The sequence below is a fragment of the Aedes albopictus genome, chromosome 1 (genome assembly GCF_035046485.1).
Source record: "Aedes albopictus strain Foshan chromosome 1, AalbF5, whole genome shotgun sequence".
NCBI classification, from domain to species: Eukaryota; Metazoa; Arthropoda; class Insecta; order Diptera; family Culicidae; genus Aedes; species Aedes albopictus.
In genome coordinates, this window is record NC_085136.1 from 4,210,165 (window position 1) to 4,229,391 (window position 19,227).

A 19,227-nucleotide genomic window follows, 5' to 3' on the forward strand; every position below is an offset into this window, starting at 1 on the left:
AGTGTACATACGCAAAACGATATATTCTGTGAATGACTGTCAGTTGTTGGAAGAGAAGAGGCGTTCATCTCATGCATTAAGTGTCAAGACAACTGTCTCTGATCCCATTTGCTATAGAGCGATGGCTCACTATTTCTCCTATGGCCCGAGCTCAAATCGTCAACAAAGGTAGTGGAAGTATTTTGGTCCGGGCAGGTATTTTGGCCCATTTAGGAAGCGGCAGGCATATCCAACCGGTTCGGATTTGGACGTTTCATGGAGGAAAGTAAAAACAGTTTCATTCTCCTCCTTACCCCTGAAACGAGCAGATTTGTTTAGAATCGGCCGTTTCAAAAAGAAAGCGTTTCATGCGTTGCGCCTACTGATAGGCAAAAAGTTAATATATGTAAAAGTGCTCGAATCTGTTTTATATATGTATGTGTTGCTTATTCGGAGATAAGAGTGGGTGAAAAAATGATAAGAGGAAACCCCAACGATATGGGAATGTGAATTCAAGGAAATTTACATAGAAGAATAGGCAATCAAGCCAGAAACCGGAAACCCTGTGAAATAAGAAAAATAAGCAGAATTAGTAATATGAGGTTTCTTGGCTGGTCGGAAAAATCGATTTGATCTTTCCCTTTTGGACCTCCAAGTCAGAAAGTTCTATCAAGAGTTAAAAAGTGCAGTGAGAAGAATTTATTAGAAAGTGAAGAAAATAATGTGAGCAGAAGTTGTAGCAAGAATTATAAGAGAAAAAAGTTTTAACGTTGTGGAAAATTTTTATTTTTTCAGATTTTTATTTTGATTTCTTTTTGAATAAAAAAAACCTATCGTGAGTCGTGCAAAGAATTTTGTAACCAAATGTGAGTAGTTAAAGTAATTGAAAAACAAGATAATCTTATAGTTAACTAAAGGAAAACGATTTTATAGTAGATGAGAAAAGGGAGTGAGTCGTTAAAGGCCGAAAACGTTTTGGAAAAGTGAAGGAAGAAATAATCAGGTAATTGGCAAAATAACGAAAGTTGTGTGGTTGAGTTCTAAACAGATTGTGTTCCGCAGTGGCCACGCTTCAGTGGCAAACACCGTTGGGATTGGTGGATGAGGTGTGGATCGCAGTAATTCGAGTGGTTTGTGCGTTATCTGGACCGGTTCACGGCCCTAGGCGAATTCACCAATTGGCCGTCGGCCCCAGGCGAGGGATCCCTGGATGTACCTATCGCCTCGTGGTTTCGTATCACTATAGGTACACCCAGAGCGCGTTGGCCATCGAATGGGAGACTTGGCCCCACGAGAATCACTCCGTCACACGTGATTTACGCTGCCCCGTGGGATTGTCCATCAAGGGGAAAGACCACCAACGCCAGTGCAACCCGCCCCGACTCACACCGCATGTTACGTTCCCTTCATAGGGATCAAATTGACCGCCGGCCACACGTAGTAGCCACCCCTCATCATCAGACTGCACGATCCACCCAGCCGTTTCACCGCCACCGCCCGTCCCATCCGAGCTCGATCACGGGGGATAATTATCATCGGTCGCGTGATCGCACCCACGGACCTCGTAGTGCGCCAACGGGCTCGCCGGTGATCAATTTCGATCGACTGGTCCCGACAGGACGATACCACCCAGAAGGGGGTAGTGCAATCGGGTAGGATCTTCGGTGTTCGTCGAGAAACTGTAAGTACGCTGATAAAAACAACCACAATACACCCACAAACCACACGATACAAGTAGGGAATATACTGTTTGTATTAGTAGGGGAAGACGGAGCGGATAGGGGTTAGGAGCGACTCACACAAGAACAGAACACGAAGAGAGTGACGTCACTTTCAGGGACGTGAGTTACTATCGGCTAGTTCGGTACCGTAGGCCAGCTTTTAGCTCCGGGAGAACGGCCGATAGTCGCTCAGTTTTCAGCTAGCTCTGGTAGGAGGCAGAGCAGGGTTTGTAATAACTGATGGAAAAAATGAATGAATTTTCAAAACGTTAAAACACAAATCTTTTTGCCTATTTTTTAATGAACCGCGGTACTTTTTTTAATAAATTTTCTCTTTACTGCACTAACTTGCATTTTACCAAAACTCTTGGATGACTGAGAATTGTATAGTTTGATTTTGAAAGTTTTGGAAGGAATTTTGGGAATTGGATTGGGACTAAGGATTGGGTATCGGGTAAGTTGTTGTGGAGGCGGATTCCGAGAAAAGGGCATTGGCATTGCTAGCTGGGCATTATTGATCCGGAATTCTTGGCAGACGGCTTCGTCGTCTGGCGCGAAAGCCGAGAATTTAAGGACCCTTACCAGGATCCTCCTTACACCCCTTCACCCACTACTGTTTGGTGGCATCAACGCGAATCAACGCAAACGTGTCCACTCTTCTTTGATTTCCGTTATGCAGTGTTACAGGAGCCATCCTAAAAAACCGCTGGTTTCACCCTGAAACGTTTCACCTGCCGATGGCTATTACACTGAACCTCCAGCGGTCCACAATCGTAGTCCGACTTGCTATGCAACAGTGGATGATGGAACCCCGGATATCCATTTACTACACAACACCTTCTAATGCGACATGGTAGATCTCCGTGATCGTACATGCAACACGGACATAGATTGAGACGCTTTACCGTCTTCCAGCGATCTTGCATGCTTTGTCAACAATTCCCTCCTAAGTGTCCTATTTTGTGCAATTCAGCACATTTCACAACTCGGTGTTGCGGCTGAGTCGGATATTCAACATTTTTCAAATTGTTGGCTTGGACAAACACCTTCAGCTTTGTCTTCTCTCTTTTTTTGCACTTTTCATCCCCTTCCACTTTCTCGAAGGTTGCTTCTAGCGCCTTCTCTATCAGGCCCTTCCATGAAACTATCGAATGTTTCTAAATCGACCCATTCCATAGCATCAGATTCTGCATTAGAATCGATTTTTGTTCAGGTGGTCTACTAGGCCCGCTGCCTTCAGATGCTGCGTAAACTGTTCTCCTGCGCCACGAATTCTATCACAGACTCCAAGCTCTCTGCATTGGGACCTTCCAACTCCTGAATCCGGTTGGCCAACCTCGTCGACAAAATTTCTGGATTTCCAAATCTTATTCGCCACCATACTCGCTTCTGAAGTCTTCAGCACATATTGGTTGCCGCGCGTTTCTCCTACAACAACCACAACACCATCAGCAGATTTGATTTCACAGCCACCCACCTTGAAGATGACATCGAATCCCTTGAGCGCAAGTTTGCGTACGGAAATCAATCCGCCTTCGAGTGCAGGAACGAACAAGACGTAGTCCAACGTAATCGCGATACGGGATCCTTCTCCGTTCACGCCGAAAACAACTCCGCTTCCGCAGCCCGCCGATTTCGTGACCGTGCCGTCTGCCAGTGTTACTTCAATCACTACGTCGCCTTGAATTCGGTGAAAAATCCGCGGTCGTTCGTCATGTGACAAGTGCAGCCACTGTCAACGATCCACGCGCCAGGAAGTGCATCACCTACTGCGAAGCACACCGCCCCACAAACAGCACTATTTACACTTGGTTTCTTCGAGGCCTTTTCCGCATCCGCTTGCTTTGCCTGCTGCTCCGGCGTCGCCTTCTTCGATTCTTTTGAACCATCACTCTTCTTCGCTTCCAGGAACTTGCGGCAATTCCGGCGAAAATGCCCCGCCTGATGACAGAAGAAACATTTCTTCTCGTTCTTCGGTTTAACGTCCGTACGCAGTGCTTTCTCCTCCTTCAAACCACCACCCTGCTGGCCGCCACGCTTTTGGCATTCGTCCCGGAGCCGAGCCACTACCAGATCCATAGTCAGGTCCTCCTGCGGTTGATTTTCCAGCGAGGTAACGAAACTATTAAACGACGGTGGCAAACTACGCAGCAGCATAATAATTCGTAGCAGCTCGCCCAATTCGATACCCGCCACATCGAGTCGCTCATAAAGGTTCTCGATCTGCTCGATGTGTTTCTCGGCGTCGCCGCCTTCAGGGAGGTTCAACGAACACAGCTGCTGGAGCAGCATCGCTTGATTCCCGATAGTGGCTTTTTCGTGGTAAGTCTGGAGATTTCGCCACATTTCCCGCGCCGTCTCAGCCTTCTTCACAAACCGCAATTGGCTGTCCTCCACAAACAAAGAAATCGTCGTTCGCGCCTTTCGGTCGTCTTTCGCCCATTGCTGGTCAACCTGATCCGGCTTGGCCAAATCAACAACATCCCAAACTTCCTCCCGCTCAAGCAGCGTCTTCATACGGTACTTCCAGGAGACGTAGTTGGTTGTGTTCAGTTTGGTGAAAGACACTTTTAGACCGTCCGCCATTGTTCTTTTTATTCACACCACACACGAGGTCGTCGGAAAAATTTCTTCCCGGAACACAGTTTTCACGCGAAAAGTCCACTTTTTCTCCACCTTCCAACACCGGGCCCACAACCTGATGAATTGAACCACCGCAGAGTCCGTGGGATCACTTGGCAAAATGGGAAAAAGTCACCGGAAAACTAATAATCTCGATTTTGGAGAATGAAAACAAGAACAGATTTAATTCACTTCTTCGTTTGTATACAGTAGGTTAAGAACTAAGAAAAACAAAAGCACGGCAGCAAGTACCGTTCGAAATAAACAGTGTTGGCAGATTGCTTGGTGAGTCGGTCCGATGAAGTAGGGTAGTCGTTCGATTCCCAACAGTTCTGACGAGCGATCCGCTTTCGCTCCAACTCCAATAACCTGCGCTCCATTGATCTTCTACGCTTCCAGAATGTTCAGCTCCAACCCAGTTCCAAAAACGATTTCGACATTAGTTGAGAAGCACACTCTGTTCCAGTGGGGGAGTTATGCTACAGAGATGAAGAATATTTCTCTCAATCGCAAAATAATAAATTTGCAATGATGCAATGTGCGATCCACATTGAGAGAAAGCAACGTGCTTCTAAAACGCTTACTCTCTTTCTTACTTCTTTGAAACCTCTCTGTTTTCATTCTCTCAAAGGTGCGATCTTCTCTCGGTCTCCCGGTGATCGCACACTCTCGCACCGTTGATCATACATTCTCTGGCTCGCAGCTCAGTCAGTCCAGCAGAAGACGTCTTCGGAAACGGTTCGGAATAGCGGCAACTCGGACAGTTTATCGTGGCGATCCGTAGCTTAGATTTTTTTTTTGCTGATCTTCCAAGTGTAATATATTATTTGGAATAATCGCGTCCGGCTGTTCGATAACATGGTGCTCGTTGTGGATTAGAAAAGTGCACTTCACCGATTGTGATCGCGCATGGACGTTGGCGCGGCCGGAAACACACCACCAGAAGTGTGTATTTCAGTTTCGTTTCTCGGTATTTAACTATCCCAAGATTGTCTGGTGGAGTGAATTTATGGCCAACGAACGAAACTAAACATCTGTTCCATGATCCTCCTCGGTGCTTCGTCTAAAAACAGCGTTCGGTTCTCGATCGCTCTCCATGAATCGCTTCCATCTAGTGCCTAGGCAAAGGCTGCTTTCGCCGGGAATAATTTATTAAATGCGTTTTTTTATATTTATATACAAATTTATTTCACTGTCACGCTGTTGTGCGAAAGCAGAAGTTCTTGTGTGGAGAATCGTGCAAAAAAAAATCGTTCGCCTCTACGTCTGGCAAAGACACCGCAAAAGTCGCACAGCATCGTCGATCGGCTGTGTGCAGTCAGTCAGTCAGTTGGTCGAGAAGTATCGAGGAAAGAAACCGGAGAAAAGGAAAAGGCCCAAGAAATGATGGGAGGATGAAAGAGGGAGCCGCGAAGATGTGCAAAAAATTAACAAGGGATAAATACGACCAGGGGTGGATTCGGAACGAGACACCAGTACTAGTGATTCAGTGTCGGGTGGAGAGGTTTGGACGTTTGGAGTGGGAACACATCAAGAGAAAGACAGACGTAGAGGTGACGGAAGAAGAAATAAGCTTACGAAGAGAAATCGGAAGGATCGCACGCTCGAAGGTGTTGCGTCCCTTGATTTGGCCCTTGGTGCTAGAAACGGGACGAGGGAGACACCAACAATTAAATACTTAAATGGATTAACTTCAATTTTCGAGCCTTATGAACTCTCTCACGCTGCCTGCACTTGAAAATATGCTCGTGCGCCAAGCCGGTCAGCAACAGTTGCAGCGCAACGCGAGCGCGCAAGAGAAGAAAAAGGGCGACACACAAAGGGCTTTTGCACGGTTTTATCGGTTAAATTCAATAATCGTGACGGAAGTTTCTGTCAGAGATATCTATCATAAACGGCAAAATATCTTATGGTTATGTACTATAAGATACATCAAAAAATAAACTTTTTTGAAATAATGACGTTAACTTCTAATGTTATCATTTGTTATGTTCACACCGGCATACATTGGAATTTTCGGTTAAAATCTAGGGGCAGGACACTAAAATTAATTAAAATAAAAACAATGTTTGTTTTTCCTAGCTACCACGGCCAAAATAACATTGCTCATTAGTGTTACGATGGCAATGATCAGGTGCAAACTTAAATATCTTAATTAGAATAGCAATTATGGCCCACTAGATCGATCGTTTACGCCAAAGTGCGGCAATCCCCGTACAGTTGGAAACCGGGCCCCGCAGGGACTAACGCGTCCGATTCGATGCGACCAGACCGTAATTAGTTAAATGAAATTAAAAAGGAAGTGAATAATTAAGATTGATGATCGTATATATTCACGAGCAAGGCGCAAATTGGAACGATCCCTCCCGAGAGGCATTCGGGCGTTTTTGAATGAGGCTCCTGCTCCGATCGTAAAGAGCTGACAGTTGATTGTCAAATTAGGCGAATTGCTCATCTCTCACCTTGCATTTCGCCGCAACGACCTATCGACGAGAGAACACTTGCACCTTTTCTTTCGACACGATCGGTCCTCGTAGGTACTTAATTACGATCCCTTACGAGAGACGTGATCGCACATCGCCTACTCATATTTCCATATTAAGAACCTTCGCACCAGGCAACCATGATCGCGCAGCAGCAGATTGTTTTGCTTGCGGTTCTTGAGCGCACGTTTGCATTTATGCTTTTTTGTTTGGTTATTCGTCTCTGTCGGTTCGGTAGAGGCACTGCACCACCATTCGCCGGGCCTCTGGGTCTTTGGGTGCTAAGCTTGTTATGGTGTTTCGTCGTTAAAGGCGATAGTCTGCGCGGAGCGAACTGACGTGCTTGCTCAGCTCGTGTGAGAAAACCATTCATATAAACGTCTACCTCGTTTCGGATTTTTTATGCTTTCCATGTTCCTTTATCCATGCTCACCGAGCCGCTAGTTAGCAGCTTAGGTGCTTGCCTTCTTACGGGAGCGTCAAGCAATTGTGATTTAATGGTACAAGATTAAATCGCATATAAAAGGTATAAAACTGCTTTCGACTCATATACGAAATCAATATCCTTCGGCCACGAAATTGGATGACATTATTGTTGTTATGCTGAAGAATAATACTCAAGAAAATCAGCTTTAGAAGAATTAAGATATTTATCAACAATTATGAAATAAACAAATTCCAAAACTTCAAAAAGGGGCGAAGCAGACGACACATCTACATAGATTTGAATTATCCCTGATCTGAAAGTCTCGTAACTCATGGCAACGTACTTGACTTCGGTAGAAGACATTGCCACAGTAGACTGCTTCTTGGATGACCAGGCACCTGTATTTCCGTGAACTTTTAGCAGAACATCAGAGACGTACCGTCTACCCCCGTTGGTTTGACCTCATCTAATCTGAACACTTTTTAATTTGACCCCCTCTAATCTGCACATCGTTCAAACTAAAAATGGTTCAAACGTCATTCTGCTCATGGAACGGGGTGAAACGGAACGCAGAATCAAAACAAAACAGCAAAAACGGTTACCATCAGTGTGTTTTTCGATGCCCACAAGGTTACTAGAAGTTAAAATTAAAAAATGAACCCCGTTGGTTTGCATGAGGTGTCGTTCAAACCAACGGGGGTAGACGGTACTTGCGATCGCATGCATTTGCGTAGGCAGCAACCATAGGTTCCCTTGGATTTCTTCGGTAGACTAATTCCGTGTGTTTCGGTGCTTGCAGATACCGTAGGACTCGCTTGGCATGCTTCCAGTGTTCTTCACAAGCAGCATGCTGAAATCTCGGCAAGTAGCCATCGATGAAACAAAGATCCGGTCGAGAACCCATCATGATGTACTCATGATCATGACACCATGAGACTATCGACCAGTTCGCATTACGGATACGGACTTTTTCCAACTTCTCGCTTCAGCTGTAGTTTAGGTTCGGTTGGAGTCTTGGCAGGATTGCAGTTTCACATGCCAAAACGAGCAATAATCTTGTAGATTTGCCCCATTTGGTACATTTTTGTAACTCCACGATCCAGATCCAGAGTGACCTTATTTCCCAGGAAGTGGTACAGCTACATCATGTCCGTGATTTCAAACTTCCGCATCGGCAAATTCTTCATTCGCTCGAATTCGACTTCGTTCCTGGCAGCAATCAGAAGTTCATCCACGTATACTACGAAGTACACCGTGTTATCGACAGTAATACGAACATACAGGCACTAATCGTACCTCGATCGCGTCAATTCTGACGTTGTCAGGAATTCGTTCAGGTGGCTGTTCCAGCACCTCGGCGACTGCTTTAGGCTATAAAACGCTCGATGTAGCAGGCAAGCTTCTCCAGGACGTAGGACCACTCCTTCTGGACACTGCATGTACACTTTCTCGTTGAGCTTCCCATTCAGAAAGGCGAGTCTTCAAACTGTTCGTCGTTGCAACTGCCAGGTGAGTTCGTATGGTAGCCAGCCGCGCGACGGCCGAAAACGTCTTCTCGTAGTCCATATGCTTCTTTTGTGCGTAGCCCTTAGCCACGCCTTGTAGCGCGTAGGACGTCCATCAGCATCTGTCTTTACGTTGAACACCCACTTGCACGATACGGGCTGTACCTCGGCGGGACATCCAACCATGTCCATGTGCGCTTTTTCTGCAGCGCTGCTAGTTCTCCTTTGATCACGTACCTCCACACAGACTCGTGCGGATGACCATCGACATCGGTATAACGTTTGAGAACCTGTAGGGAATTCACACCAGCAGAAAGCGCTCTATACGGAATAAAATCAGAAAACCAATCTCCCTACCACTGGAACTCGGTACATTATTGTGAATATTACGCAACTCACTACAGCAATCCGTTTCCGACATTCTTAGAGAACTGCAGTAGAATCACTTGGCATGGTACGGGACCTCGCAATACAGGCGACTGGCTCCGCCAAAGCTTTACTCCTCAGAAGAGGCAGTAATGCCTGGTTTACATGGAGCAAGTGACTTGATTCAAGTCAATGGAAAATGCCCAATTGAATGCGAATTGAACGTGTAAACACCACCGTTCATCTCAGTCGAGCAACTGACTTGACTTGAACGAAAGTTGAACATGTTCAACTTTTTTGTTCAAGTCAAACGAAATCATCTCACTTGACCCGTCTGAACACGTGATTCATGTGAGTTGAATTCAAGTCATCTGTCAAATGAGCTGAATTCAATTCAGTTTGCTTACGCACTGCACGAGTTGAACAATGTAAACACTTGCTTCAATTGAGATGCATTCAAGGGCATGCAAGTGGACACCCAAGTGATTTGCTTAGTCTAAACACGTCATTCCATTGGATTGAACATGTTTGAGAAGTTTGCAACTCACATCCTCGTTTCAATTGAACAGTCTACACACCAAATTTTGTTTACTGGTATTCAGCAAACTTTGCTGATTTTTTTTGTGCTGATTTCATTCAGCAATGCGAATTTACTGAATATCAGCAATTATTTTTCAACTTGCTGAACCATCCAGCAATTTTGACAGTTGATCAGCAAAGTTGTGCTGAAATTCAGCAAAAAAATTGCTGAAATTCAGCAATTTATTTTGCTGATTTTTTTTGTGCTGGAAGCGTTTCAAAAAATTTGGTGTGTAAACCAGGCATAACACACTCACTGTCTCGTCATGATTATTGCTGTCACCGATGCTTACTAAGGGAAGGACACGCAAGGGGAATATCACTAATCATTATTCACATCCCACAATTATCACGGAATGCATCGCAGCGCAATCTTGCTATTTTTGTTCTAAATTTAGCCGGCGCCATCGCCACGCAGACCTTGAAATAATCACCTGAAACACCTGATCATTTCTTTTCAGCGGGTACACGACTCCGAAGTGCGTGTAATCGTCTTCTTTGGGCGGGATATGCGCTTCGAAAAAAACAATAATTCTTCACGGAAAATCTGTATTTGCGACTTGCTCTTACAATATTATCTAGACTAGACTTAATGCCAACGACACCGGAAACAGACCAACAATATACTGTCTTGAAAACAATGTTGTGCGATATCGTTGTGAGGACCCGAGCAAAATTTATAATCGTCTAGCTGTCCCGGCAAACTTTGTTTTGCCAGTCTTGTGGTGGTTTGACAACTGTTTAGGTTATCGCAGCAACGCACTCTAGATTGATTTAATTTTGATCACGCTGAATTTGTTCCCGACTCATCAAAAATAAGTATTTTCACTATTTTCATACTTTTTAAAGTGATTTTCGTAACTTTTTCTGCATATAAACACAGCCACCATGAATACGAATCTAACCCTGCATTAGTCATCTTGATCTGTTCACCCGTTCGTGAGTTTTGTTGCCTCAAAGGGACTTTCAACTCATTTTTATATATATAGATATACATATATAAAAATGCAATGGCATACGTGGGACCGCACATAACTTGCGAACGGATGGTCCGATTTGGGTCGTCTAAGTTTTGTTCTATTAGTTTTCACCCAAGGAAGGTTTATGAGGCAAAAAACATGGGAAAACTGAGAGTTTTTGAAAATCGGGTTTTTATACATTTTGAACGGGGACTTGGGCTTGGCTAGGGACTTGAAACGTCAAAAAACGCAGTAGGCAAAACAAAGTTTGCCGGGGACAGCTAGTAGATATATAGATATAGATTTGTTCTCTATGCTTACACTTCGAACAATATAAAATAGCGGTTTCCATTCGCCGAAATCGTTGTTGTCCACATACATCCGTGTGCACACACTCCAATACGACCTTCGAGTCTGTGGTCTCACCATATTGCTTTCTGCGCTTGTCTCACAAAACTTCGCGTCACTATGGATACCATCCAGTCCTGTCACCTTCGGATGTACGTCTGGGCAGCTAAATCTTCTTTCGCGAAGTTTTTGTGAACGACGTCCCCATCGTTTTCGCGGTTTTCTTGTCCGGAACTCAAATGGCTGCCCGCAATGTACGTCACCAGCAGCGCTTTCCCTTTTTATCGCCCTTCTCTAAAAAACGCCACTTTCGCTGCACCCCCCTCCCGGAGGGGTCGCTCGTGATGCCATCCTTAACTCCGTGCATCGAAAGCTGAGTCTCCACTTGAAACTTCCACGTGTCGTAGTCTTCGCCGGCAAAATGCACGATTCCTGCCTTCTTCGCACTCGACATCCTGGTTTCTGGAACAGGTTTGAGAATTTTTACTTTCAGCTCATAGGTTGGTGTGACTGGGCCAATAAATAACCTGAGGAGAAACACGTTTTACAAAAGCACTATCATTGGTGGCTTTTTGAGTAGCAAAAAAAACTGAATTGCTCCCAGGGACCTACGCAATATTTATACACCAACGGTTGCCATGCAGTTGTTTTCTGATGTGCATAGCAAGTGACATTGACCTTATACATATACTAAGGAGTTTGTACGTCCAATTTACTTGATAGCTTTACTAATAATAACTTTGACGTACACATCGCCTACTCAGAAATATGCTAAACTACCACATATACTATGATGAAATTCAAATGCATCATGGGATTGCTATGATTTCCAACAATTTCAGCATATACTTGCTGTTCAGACTAACGGTCGATTTGAAAACCAACGATTTGAATTGCTAAGTTGGTAACCCTATCTTTTTTTTTGTTCGCATTGTTTTTACTGTGGGTAGTTAGTTAGTGGACCGTCGCGAGAATAATAAAACACGTTTTTTTTTCTAACCGTTTAATTACAGTCCATTTTATTTGCGGAAAACAGACGGAAAATCCGAACATTTTGGTCCATTCGACCGCGGATGTGCTGGTCCGGTTCTCGCGCGCGGTTAAATGCCGGTGACCACAAGGAAAGGGTCGAAAACTCCTGCTTTTCTATCGATCGCACAACAGAGGGCTGCAAAGGCTGAACGTGAACACAAAAAGAAGATGGCGGAGGCGCTAGCAGCTCTTCAGCGGCAACGGGAGTTCATAACCTCAAAAGTTGCCCGCATCAAATCGAGTCTCCAGAAGGCAGACGACGAACAGGTTCCACTTGACGAATTCGTCTTGGAAACATACATACGGACGATTGATGCGGCTTATCAAGAAATGAACGAGTGTCAAACAAAGATGTGCGCAACCAATCCTACGAAGCAGGAAGAGGAGGAAGAAATCTACGTCGAATTCGAGAACCTGTTCACGGAGGTGAGAGCAGTAGTGAGCAGACTGCTGAAACAGAAAAAGGATGCACAGACTTCTAACGCACTGCAACGGCAAGTTGCGGCCGGTGTTCCTCAACCGATCCGAGTGCAACAATCGATCCTTCCACACACACCCCTTCCGTCGTTTGACGGGAAGCCTGAGCATTGGTTCAGGTTCAAATCAATGTTCACGGACATTATGAACAAGTGTGCCAACGAGGATGCTGCAACAAAACTGTATCATTTGGATAAGTGCCTTGTTGGAGAAGCGGCCGGTGTCATCAATCAACAATTCATCAATGAAAACAACTACGATGCAGCATGGAATTTCCTAGTCCAGCGGTATGAAGACAAGCGCAAGATTGTGGACATTCACGCGAATAAGTTGCTGCATTTGAAACCAATGACGCAGGAGAGCGGAAGGCAACTGAGGGATTTGATCGAGGAGTGCAAACGGCACGTCGATTCGCTCAGATACCACGGGTACGATGTACTAGGCCTCTCAGACATCGTGCTGGTGAATGTTCTCGCATCAAAGCTAGACTTCGAGACCAAGAAGCTGTGGGAAGCCAACAACGAACACGGTGTCATTCCTACCTACGACGACACAATCGAGTTTCTGGAAAAACACGCATTGGTGCTCGAACGAGTGGAAGCCTCTTCAAGTATTCAACAGAAGACTAAGTCGAAGGCCAATGTACCTGCTACGTCGCAGAAGGCGTCACAGTTGAAATCTTCTTTCACTGTGACGGCGGCGGAAACAAAATGCGTGTTTTGCGATAAAGAACATTTCAACCACCAGTGCGACGAGTTTCTCAAGCTTTCACCTTGTGAAAGGAATGCCAGGGCCAAGAAAGCTGGCGTTTGTTATAACTGTCTGAGAAAAGGGCACCTCACGGTCAAATGTACTTCGAAACATTCATGTCGAGAATGTAACAAGCGGCACCATACGGTTCTCCATCTGGATTCGCCAAAACCGAATGACGATGCCAGCAAGACCGACTCTGTGAAACCTGTCGATAGTGACAACAGTTCGTCATTGATGAGCAACGTGGTAACCCTCAGTTGCGCCACTGGTTCGAGTGGATATAAGGATGTGCTGCTTTCTACTGCGGTTGCGAATATTCTGGACGTGCACGGTAACGTGAGGCTGTGTCGTATTCTCCTGGACTCAGGGTCGCAACTTCACCTAATCACGGAAGCAATGACAACACTCCTTGGATTCCAGCGTGAAAAGTGTGCAACGAGTGTCGTTGGAATCAACGGGAAGGAAACCCACATCAAACACCAAGTAATGGTTATGTTACAATCCAGAACGACAAGCTACAGTGAGAACATCGAATGCCTGGTGGTGCCGAGAATCACTGGCATACTACCAGCTCAAGAGCTCAACATTGCAGAGATAGCTATCCCGAACGACGTTCGTCTTGCTGATCCAGAATTCAACAGGCCTCAACGAATCGACCTTCTGATCGGAGCCGAACTGTTCTACAGTATCCTGAAAAGTAATCGCATCGATCTCGGGCCTGGACGACCGATTATACAGGAAACGTTTTTGGGATGGGTCGTCGCAGGGCCAACCCACAATCGTTCGTCGAATATACAACCACAACAATGCAACACTGTTTCTTCTGAAACCAATCATTTGGATGAGTTGGTTCAACGGTTTTGGATGGTCGAGGATGTTCCGATGGCATCGAGGCTTTCAGAGGAGGAGGCATTGTGCGAGCAGCATTACGTTCAAACAACGACAAGGGACTCGTCCGGAAGGTACGTGGTCAGGCTCCCGTTTCGTGACAACGTGGATAAGCTTGGTGAAACGAAGCAGCATGCACTACAGCGATTCCAGCAGCTAGAAAGGCGTTTGAATAGCAACGAGCAGTTGAAGCGTGAATATGATTGTTTCATCGAGGAATACATTCGTCTGAACCATTGCCGAGAAGTTTTTGAACCAGAAGCAAGTAGCAAGCCCAACTGTTTCCTGCCTCATCACGCAGTACTAAAACCATCATCATCTTCAACCAAGCTACGAACAGTGTTTGATGCTTCAGCGAAATCGACTTCGGGCCTATCGCTAAACGATGTGTTGATGACTGGGCCTAGCGTACAGGATTCTCTTCTAGACATCACGATGCGATTCCGCATACACCAGTACGTTTTTACTTGCGATGTGCCTAAGATGTACAGGCAAGTCGCAATGGCAGCGGAAGACACAAAATTTCTACGGGTGTTTTATCGGAAGCAATCATCCGATCCGATTCGCACATTCGAGCTGACTACCGTTACATACGGCACGGCGTCGGCACCCTTTTCGGCAACACGCACCTTAGTGCAACTGGTACATGACGAGGGTGCACAGTTTCCCATAGCTGCGGAAATTGTACTGCACGATGTCTACATCGATGATGCATTGACTGGCGGAGATTCTATCGAGTTCATCAAGGAGGCAGCAGAACAGCTCGTGCATCTTCTAGAGCGAGGAGGCTTCCAGCTGCATAAATGGTGCTCCAATTCCACTGAGTTTTTGGAGACCATTCCGGAAGAACTGAAAGAGAAGCGAACGGCATTAGAATTTAGCGGAGCAAACGATGTGATTAAAACGTTGGGTTTATTATGGAATCCCTCAACGGACGAGCTGTGTTTCCGGATGAATCCTGTTCAAGACCAGGCTGTGATCACGAAGCGTCATATCCTTTCCGAGGTTTCGAAAACCTTTGACCCGCTGGGACTATTTGCGCCATCGGTCGTGCTGTGCAAATTATTGATACGAGATCTGTGGAAGCTGGAGGTTGGTTCGGACGAAGAAGTGCCACCGGATCAGATGAACTCCTGGATGCGGTACATAGCCAGCTTGAAACAGGCTGAAGGAATGAAGATTAATCGATGTGTGCTGTCACCCAATCGGATTGGTCTTGAACTTCATGCCTTTTCGGATGCATCATTCTCGGCGTACGGAACATGTGTATACATACGGTCTGTTCTTCCCGACGGCACTGCGGAGCTTCACCTTCTGACAAGCAAATCCAGAGTTGCCCCCAACCAAACTATTCCACGACTGGAGCTATGCGGATTTGTTCTAATGGCTAGATTGGTTGGCGTTGTTATGGCGGCAATTAAACAACGATTCAACAAGGTGGTGTTATGGACGGATTCAACTATCGTGTTATGCTGGTTGAATAAGCCACCTCATCAGCTCAACACCTTTGTGTCAAATCGTGTTACGGAGATCAATAGAACCACTAAGGAATACGAACGTAAATACGTGGAGTCCAAATCAAACCCAGCCGATATGCTGTCGCGTGGTGTCTACCCTGCGGATTTGAAAATCAATGACATTTGGTGGCACGGGCCTACTTTTCTACGAACGGCATCATTTGCAGATTTCAAAGAAGAAGAAGTTGTCGACATTCCCGACGTGAAGAAAGTTACTTGTACAGCACAGGAATGTGAAGGTCCCTACGAACTTCCAGTTCTCACCAGGTTCAGTTCGTTTAGGCGTCTGCGACGAGTCATGGCTTATGTGGCTCGATTTATCAGAAAGGCAAGAAAGATTCGTACGGATAACGATCATCAACTGTACCCAACCGTGGATGAGTACAAGGTAAGCCTAGACTTGATCATGAAGGCACTTCAAGCAGTGCATTTTCCTGAAGAAATCCAGCAAATTGAAAAGTATCAGCGTACTGGTGATCCCAAACACCGATACGTTGGGAAGCTTCGGTACCTCAACCCGATCTTGGAGCAAGGTATCCTGAGAGTTGGAGGGCGAATCAAACACGCAAATCTAACATTTGCCCAACGTCATCCCGTAATTCTACCATCAAAGCATCACGTGACGAAAATCATCATCGACGATTTGCACGAGATGTACTTGCACATTGGCCCAAGCGGATTGTTATCTCTTCTCCGTCAGAGGTTTTGGATACTTGATGGTCGGAATCGTGTTCAGCAACATTTGAGGAAATGCGTACGTTGTTTCAAGGCTAATCCAACGAAGTTACCACGTTACATGGGAGACCTTCCGGCATATCGAGTTACTCGGTCAGACGTTTTCTCACGAGTTGGTGTAGATTATGCAGGACCGTTTTCAATCAAAACTGGCAATCCACGTAAACCGGTTATTGTTAAAGGGTACATCGCACTTTTCGTGTGTTTATCATCCAAGGCTATCCATATGGAAATGGCAGTTGATCTCTCTAGTCAAGCATTCATCAACGTTCTGAAACGGTTCGTGTCACGGAGAGGAGTACCTACTGTAATACTGTCCGATAATGCAACAAATTTTATCGGAGCAAATTCGGAACTACATCAGCTATACCAACTGTTCCAGACAGAATCTACAACGATGGCCATCAACGAGTATTGTTTGCCGTTGGAGATCAAATGGCAATTCATTCCGGCTCGTTCCCCTGAATTTGGAGGTGTATGGGAAGCTGGAGTTAAGTCGGCAAAACGTCACATCAAGCGAGTAGTTGGCGAGTCGAAATACACATATGACCAGTGGAGCACGCTCATCACCCAGATCGAGGCTATTTTAAATTCAAGGCCACTCGTACCGATGTCATCTGATCCCAGTGATCTCAAGGCTATCAGTCCAGCACATTTGATAGTCGGCAGAGAGCTGACTGCGATTCCAGAACCATCGTTGGAAAACCTGAAATTGAGTACACTGTCTAAGTATCAAGAAATGCAGAAAATGAGGGACGCTTTTTGGATTCGGTGGTCTTCCGACTACCTGCAAGAGCTCCAGCGCCGTCCGAGACATAATCGTCAGCATAAGGAGTTGAAGATTGGCGATATGGTGATATTGCGAGAGGACAACGTACCCCCCCTTCAGTGGAGATTGGGTAGGGTAGTGCAGACACACACTGGATCCGATGAAGTTACCAGAGTGGTATCCGTGCGGACGTCCGGGGGCATCTTCAAGAGAACAACAGCTAAGCTGTCACTGCTACCTAACGAGGATTGAGTTTCTGCTGAAACTGCAAGGCCGGGGAGAATGTTCAGACTAACGGTCGATTTGAAAACCAACGATTTGAATTGCTAAGTTGGTAACCCTATCTTTTTTTTGTTCGCATTGTTTTTACTGTGGGTAGTTAGTTAGTGGACCGTCGCGAGAATAATAAAACACGTTTTTTTTCTAACCGTTTAATTACAGTCCATTTTATTTGCGGAAAACAGACGGAAAATCCGAACACTTGCAATCACGATGCTTGGATACATGTTTCATGTTGAATTGAGCATTTTGTTTCTCATTTGATCAAAGACTGTCCGAACTATTCTTCCGAGTAATGCCTCAGCCGGTGATTTACTGTTCGGTAGAGAAGGGTTTTGGATGTGTAACGGTATGTTTGAAGGAATGTTTGCAGTGCTTCTTCCACATTTTCTCCTCCTCGCTTCAAGGTATCCACAAAACTCTCACTGACCTTTGGATGGTGGATGAAACGGTGGAGTCCGCACATGTTCAATGTCATAACCAGAAAATACTATCCTTGAATAGGTCCAGCGTAGTCTAAATTAAACCTAGTCTGCGGTTGGGAAGCTATAGGCCAGACAACAGAGTAGTCTTCACTTGAGCTTTTGAAGCTTTTGCGCAGTCACTACACTTGCGTACGCAGTCCTTGATATGAGTGTCAATGTTCGAAGATGTTCGTTTCTCGTTCAATCATCTGGTATGTTACTGGAAGAACTGCTCTGCAGATTCGGCTTGCATACTTTTGATGTCTGCTTCACAACTCCAGCGTAGGTGAAGTAGTGGTCAGTCGGATCCTTTTTGGGCTGCATACACTACTGGTAACGTTGATTGAAAAGCGATGTTTGACGACCGAAGATGGACTTCAAAGTCTTGATGGTTACATCGAAAGTCACTTTCTTCGGCTTCCTCGGGAAGATGTCCCCTATATACTTCTTATGCGCTACGGTGCTAAGGTTCCGAACCAGCAATCGAACCTTGGCCAGTCCGTCCAGAGCTAGAGTGTATTGAACGGATCTTCGTATTTCGCAAACCAGGCTTCAAACATTTTTCCTGTTTCCGGGTCATAGTTAAGCTCGTTGATTGCGCTTGACAATGATTCGCACTGCTTTGGTTGAATGGTTGACTCCCCAACATTAAGTTTCCACAACATTCGTATCAAACCAAGTATCAAACAGTAAACATTTGCTAAGTGCAAACGCATTAACTGCAATGGTTTTTAACAGTAAGTCCGGTAAGTGCAACAATTTTGCAGTTATCGCACCTCTATTCGCAAAAAAAAAATGAAATGTCAACAACGATGTGATATTATGTTTCCAGTTCAAAACCGAATTAGCGACATTTTTTCTTTGACTTCCGCTGCTTTTGCCTTGCGTTAAACACAATGTCGGAAGTGGGGCGCTGTATAGAGCACCAGGTGTACAATACAGCGCCCCACGTCCGACATTGTGTTTAACGCAAGGCAAAAGCAGCGGAAGTCAAAGAAAAAATGTCGCTAATTCGGTTTTGAACTGGAAACATAATAAGACACCTAAAGTCACCTAAAGTCACTACGATCCAGACACTTGATATTAATCCATGCTGCGTTGCACGTATGCACCATATTAGTTTCGACCGAAACTATTATACAATCTGAAAGTCCAGCGAAAGTTTTCATATTTTTTTTATTTCGCTGAATAAATTTTGATTCATTGATGCGTCTCCTCCCGATGTCATCTTCTGGAAATTTTCTAACATAATTCGACATTGTTTTTTTGTACTGATCGCTTCCCGGATAAAAACTAACCATAGGGTATTTGGTGAAAACCATTC

The 19,227-nt window shown here is 45.2% G+C and overlaps 1 protein-coding gene across 1 annotated transcript; it reads left to right on the plus strand.

Moving 5' to 3' along the window:
- The first annotated feature begins 12,189 nt into the window (after positions 1-12,189).
- LOC134288630 (uncharacterized) lies at positions 12,190-17,412 on the plus strand. Its single transcript, XM_062854027.1, has one exon. It carries the CDS (start codon positions 12,190-12,192, stop codon positions 17,410-17,412), a length of 5,223 nt encoding a protein of 1,740 aa, XP_062710011.1.
- The last annotated feature ends 1,815 nt before the right edge of the window (positions 17,413-19,227 follow it).

Bases quoted from the DNA above. Each gene is read 5' to 3' on its own strand.
- LOC134288630 (XM_062854027.1), top strand. From the start codon at position 12,190: ATGGCGGAGGCGCTAGCAGCTCTTCAGCGGCAACGGGAGTTCATAACC.